The sequence below is a fragment of the Amphiprion ocellaris genome, chromosome 5, assembly GCF_022539595.1.
Source record: "Amphiprion ocellaris isolate individual 3 ecotype Okinawa chromosome 5, ASM2253959v1, whole genome shotgun sequence".
NCBI classification, from domain to species: Eukaryota; Metazoa; Chordata; class Actinopteri; family Pomacentridae; genus Amphiprion; species Amphiprion ocellaris.
Genome location: NC_072770.1, coordinates 9831992 through 9837991, shown reverse-complemented (window position 1 = coordinate 9837991; position 6000 = coordinate 9831992). Strand labels below are relative to the sequence as shown.

At 38.9% G+C, this 6000-nt stretch overlaps 1 protein-coding gene across 2 annotated transcripts in view; it reads right to left on the bottom strand.

Moving 5' to 3' along the window:
• Nucleotides 1-67: 67 nt before the first annotated feature.
• Nucleotides 68-6000, bottom strand: part of LOC111577384 (sodium- and chloride-dependent taurine transporter-like) — a 41686-nt gene continuing 35753 nt past the window's right edge. For both annotated transcript variants that reach the window (XM_035954371.2, XM_023283628.3), the window contains exon 15: nt 68-5627. In XM_035954371.2, coding sequence (XP_035810264.1) covers nt 5469-5627 — 159 coding nt within the window. In that variant the 3' untranslated portion in view covers nt 68-5468. The remainder of the gene's footprint in view (nt 5628-6000) is intronic.

Sequence of the window (6000 nt, the reverse complement as noted above, 5' to 3'; positions counted from 1 at the left end):
GAATGATGTGTGTTTGTGTGTAAGAATACTGAACAACCATGCAGACACATAAAAACCCATGACTCCATTCTCTGAAGACAAATTTTTTATTAAGAAATAAAAAAAGTTTTACACCTTTGTAAAACCTGCTCAAACACATATTATCATTTTTTTTGTCTTTTTTCTTCTTCTTCGTCTAGCTTACAGGTTGGCCATAGAAATAAAAAATAAAAACCTTTCAAATTCTTTTTAAAAATGTTTTTTTCTTCGCCAAGAATTAAAAAACATTTTCCCATGTACATTCTCAAAAAAAGGAAAGGGCTGGTATACGGCGTAATGCAGGAAAAGACAGAGGCGTTGTCATTGGAGACCATGATCGGTCCGACAGACGGAGAAGATGGAGGGAGGACAAGCAGGACTCCATTTCCCAGAAGCCTTAGCACGGAGATGACATTCACCTTTATGCAATTTCTTTAGAATTTAGACTTAAACACCAAAATGATATTGGCATTTTCCAGTTTTTTGGTATCAAAGATAGAGGTCACCTTTGAAATTAAGGAAATAGAGCCCAGCCCAGAGACTGACTTTAGTGATTAAACAGATGTTGCATCACATCTGTTTGATCTATATCACAGAAACGGACAATCAGATTCTGGATCCTGCGGATATGTTCATAAACACGACGTCGTTGATGTGAAATTTGAAATCTGTTCCCGTATGTAGATGTAGTTTGGTTGTTTTTCGTCGTTAAAGCACTAAACGTGGCAGGGTTTTTGGCAGAATGATTTCGATGGAAATGTCTGGAAAAAGCAGAATACAGAATTTTGTATACGAGGCTTTAAAAGGAAAAGCCCACGTTTGATATGGTGTGATCTGGTTTTTTAATGGATGTGCTGCTTCCGCTGCTGGGCAGGTTTCCAAAACGTACCCAGGATTAAGTTATTTGTTCCATCTCAAGCAAATGAGGTTCTGGCTGGATTTTGCAGATGGTATTGATATTTGTAGGGGAACTTTGGTGGAGGTGTGGTTTTGGAGAGCTGCCCCATTATAATTATTATTATTATTTCTTTAGCAACGCAGCAGTACTGAGATAGGCAAGAGGAACTGGTGGGCTTAGTGGCAGTGTTACTGTGTTTTCTACCCCTCACAAAGTCACAACTTACGTCCGTCACAAAAATAAAAAAAAGAAAATTGCATTTTGCTAGGAAATTCAGTTTGATGTGACGACGCTTAATCATCATTTAATTCTCAGTGCATTTCAAACCACAAGATCTTTGATGGAATAGTGGTTCAGTTTGGTTTAGGTTCCGCATTTTGTGGTGTTTTTTTTTTTTTTAAATTAAACCCTGAAGATTCGAATTTTGAAATTTTGAAACAAGTTATTGTCTCGCTTCAAAGGTTAGTACTACCATTTAGGAAAAACAGAATGAAAAATAAACGTATTCTACAAAGTATTGCACGTAACAAATCATAGCTGGTTTTTTCTTTCTTTCTCTTTTTTTGATTGATTGTTGTACATGATACTCCAATGACAGAGGTTTCAAATACACTATATTTGGAATACAAAAGGCAAATGTGACAGACACACAATCAAAAAAATAAAAATAAAACAAGAAACTGTTGAATTCAACAACAAATAAAAACAAGATCAGTAAAAATAAAAAGAAACTAATTCTTTTTCTTTTTTTAACGCTAAAAAATAAATCTTCAGAAACTTTTACGTTCACCCTGAAGGCGACTTTCACATTTCAACATTCGGCGGTAAAAACCTGTGCATCGCTAATGCTTCAATTCTCTTGCAAATTCATTATCTCTGAGAAAACAATCGGTTAGCTTAGGTTAACGGAAGGTTTACGAAGGCTAACTGACAGGGAGTGTAAGAAGGCAGAGGGGCTGGTACACACTGTAAATATACACAGAGAGGCAGAATAAACTGATAAATGACTGCATTAGTTATTATTTCTGGTCCATATTTCCTTTTTAAAAGAAGGATCTTAGCACGAGGGAAGTTTAGCCTCATTTACAAGATATTTTTGCAATAAATATTTGATTTTTAGTTTTGCTACCGGCAGCTATTTCTTGAATTCTGCACAATTTTAAACAAATTAAACTGTCGTAAGTCATTTTTGCATAAGGTTTTGTTATACTTTCCGATGCTGTTGCTCTTCCAAGTTACTGACAGATTTCTTCTCCTCAGTGCAAAGATCCTTCAGAGAAACCAAGAGCCAGATCTGTACAAAAAGTTTACGATTAAAATGAAGCTTTGTATCTGTATTAAAATGGGAGCTTAGCTGTACAAAGATGACTTATATAGGAAAAGTTGTATGAAAATAGATGTCTGCTGTGGATTTGGTTTTCGCAAATCCCTTTTAATGATATCAACTACTTTATTCTATTTGAAGAAATGAAATAAAACTGACAAAAAATGATCAAAGCTTAAAATGAAACATGAAATGAGGCCCTGGCCTTGCTATTACTTCTGATGTTGGTGGAATTCCTGCAATGTGCGTGTACTGTATAACTGTATGCATGCTCTGTTTTCATGTGTCTGCTTCTGGGAGAACCGAAGCAGTGTTTCGACAGTATTCGGATAGATTTTTTTTTTTTTTTTTTGTTACAGGAGAGGCCACTGAGAACCCTGAATAAAAAGATGGCAGTATTTGTTTTTGGCCTCATCATTTGATATGAAATCCAAATTATACAAATAAGGTGCATGAAAGGCTCACTTCGACTCGCTCTCTCTGGATTTTTGCCTTTGATTGTGGATAAAATAGGCAGTTAAGGTGTGATTTTTTTCCCGTTCCACGTGGCAAAGAGCTGCCATTTCAAGCTGGATTGGGTCTGATTACTCTTGCTGCAGCTCTTTGTCACCCACAGTTAGAAAGTCTAATTTTTTGGAACGCTGGGTTAATGCAGCTATACAGTAGACAAAAGCACTACAGAGAAGGTCCTGAGTGGATGGTCGGCTGGTGACACATACACATGGAAAACCCCTTGTTCCACAGACGGATTGAAATGAAGGTAGCCGTGGTAATTGTCATACCTCTCACATAGTCTGCTCTCAGTTGGTAACAGTTCACATCACCAGTATTATGGCCCCTTGTTATTGTGATGGATGCAATGTAGATTTGCCGTTAAAAATCAGCCGGCGTCGAGGAGGCTGTTAATGTATTGCAGGGCAGGTTTTAACCCGGAGCCAACGATTAACAGAGTTTGGATGTTGCTAGCTTCCTGTCAGCATCTCAACAAATAGTCTGCTGCAACATCCAATCCAAAAAAAACAAGAACATATTAATCTAAGAGAAGGGACAGTCGGCTGTTGTCGCTTCGTTTTTGTTGTTGCAGCGTTTTCACATCTTGCACAGTCTGGCATTTTATTTGCTATTCATTCGGCTAATCCTAAACGGCAATTCCACTCAACTCGCACTTTTTCTGAGCAGTTTTCTCTTGAAACGAAGCTCCTCATGTCGAATTTTAATTGAAGTGAAGCGACACGGCGACTCCATGAAAGACCAAACTCTGTCAGTCACGGACTGAATCTGCCTGCAGCCAGATGCCACGTTTCACAGCGTCTGGAAGGAGCTCTGATGGGTCGACAGCGTGACACTGGCTGATTTGTTGGCAGTGTTACCCAACCAGTGGTTGCTTTAATCGCTGGCTGGCTGGCTGATTTTATCCAAATTAAATACTGTCGACTGGTATTTACAGAAGAGGAAAAGCTATAAACCCCCAACACCTACAAAAATAAAGATGCGGCCATTGTAGAATTCACATTGGTTCTTTTGACTGTGCAGTAAAGTGACTGCCGATTGAAAGCCCTGCAACCCCCCAATGAGAGAAAATATTTGGGAAAAATCTGTTGCATTGTGTGTTTGTGATGCTAAAGGCTGAATTGTCAGGACCAAGGCAGAACAAAACACATAATGAGAACTATACTACAATGGCTGCCATTGTAAATGCATGATTTGTATAATAGCTTAGTATTTTCACCAGATGAAAGAAGTGTTCCTTCTTCTATGTAAAACTACAGCAATTCAAATAGTGAATACCAATAACATTAATAATAATAATAATAAAAAAATCTAAACATTGACAGAGGAAAAAACTAATAATAATGTATCTTCCTCTGTAGAAAATAAAACAAATCCAATCCAAAAGAAAATTAAGCCAAGAGTGCCTAGTGCAGTCACTAATGTACTGTAAACTGGTCTAGGACAGAGAGAGATAGATAAAGAGATAGATATAGATAGACTGATTAGCTACTACTGTACAGTACGCCACAGACAACACACTCAAGGGTTCAACCTCCACACTTCAAATCCTTTCAGATACGTCTCTCTTTGTGCAGGAGCAGGTTTCCCCGTCGTAGGCTCAGTGCTCATGTTCTCTCTATGGAAGATGGGAATATTTGTGCTAAGGTGCATTTAAAAACCAGGATTCTGGTTCGATAAGGGTCAACAGCTATTACGGCTGTGGAAAAGATACATTTTTCAGATTTTTTTTTAGCAGCACGGGGGATTTTGTGCATTTGTGACCCAAAAGGGTGGCAAATTTTCATTTTCATTGCTGACAATCTGGGGCAAAGAGGCGATACGTGGAAATAATTTGATTCCGGTGGCTGCAGATTTGCAATTTTTGTTTTGAGATTTGTTTTGTCATGTTTTCTTCCCACCAGAGTTTAACATTAATTCACAATTTGTGTGATTGGGGCACATTCCCTTTCTAGAAATTTAGTTTGGTTGAGAGTCTTGCCTAGTGCAGCTGATTTCAGAAATTCTGCTGATTAAAAGGAGCACAAACCTGTCAGTCTTTCATCTCAACAGGGCCTCGACTGAATGCAGTGGGACCGAATAAGCCAAAGCTGAACCCTAATGGCACGTGCCCTTGGATTAGTGCATCACAGGCAAAAATTACTCCCCAAAACGTCTGTCTTTGGGGCTCTGTGATCAACGTAGGAAACATTTTTATACATATTTTTCGTGACTACAAAACGCTGTTTGATTCCAAGACTCAATAACCGCTTTCTTCCTGCTTTTTCAGGACAACAGCTGACTATCTGCAGAATCAGCTGGTGGAACAAACAGAAATCATCCAGCGTGTGACCAGAGGCTGGTGCTAATTTGCCACATTGCCTTCAAACGAGACAACAGTGGAGCATGTAGCCACATGAAACTGACTAATAGGAAAAATAAATTAAAAAAAAAAAAAAAAAAAAAAAACACAGCTTGTGAGTAATTCAGAAATAGATTTGAAATGTGATGGCTGCCCTCTCAAGAAAACCACCAACAGCAAACTACTTCCCAAGTATTCCTAAAAGATTTGAAAAGTGAAACTTTTTTTTTTTTTTTTTTTTTAAATCCTTAAAACCCTTATCAGTCCACCAGACAGACATAGACAGACAGACAGAAAGCTAGCTAGCTTTAGAAGCATTTTTAGAGGACAGGAGAGGAGAGGAGAGCGATCTCATGGAGAGCCTCCGCCTCATTCCTTTACATCATGGTTTCTACGATGGTGTGGGTGGGAGCCTTCATCAGCAGGCCCTTGTTCCCGTTGGGGTCCAGCGGGTAGGTGAGGTCCTTCGGGCCGCGGTGGTCTGCAGGACGGGAGCTGGCGCCGCCGCGAACAGGGGCTGCCACCGCCTTGATCCTCTGCAGGACGGAGGAGGAAAGATGGTGGAAGGAGTGGAGTGGAGTGAGCAATAATGCAGAGGGGAAGACAGCAGGGAAAAGAGGGGAGATGGGAGGGATAAAACATACAAAAAAGGAGATTAAACAGGGTTAGAATGAGGCATAGGCTTAAAAAACTGGATTAAAAAACAATTACATACAAGCCAACCTACAAAACCAGAATCTGAAGAAGTGATGTAAGAGATCATTTGGGGTTTTTTCGGTGTTTTTTTTTTTTTTTTTTTTTTTTGGCTTTTTTAGCTCAGTATGAATACATTTCACTGCAGATCTGACCCAAACTTAAAACATGCACTGTAAAAAACAATCACAAAAGATGGTAATATTTTGGCAGCTG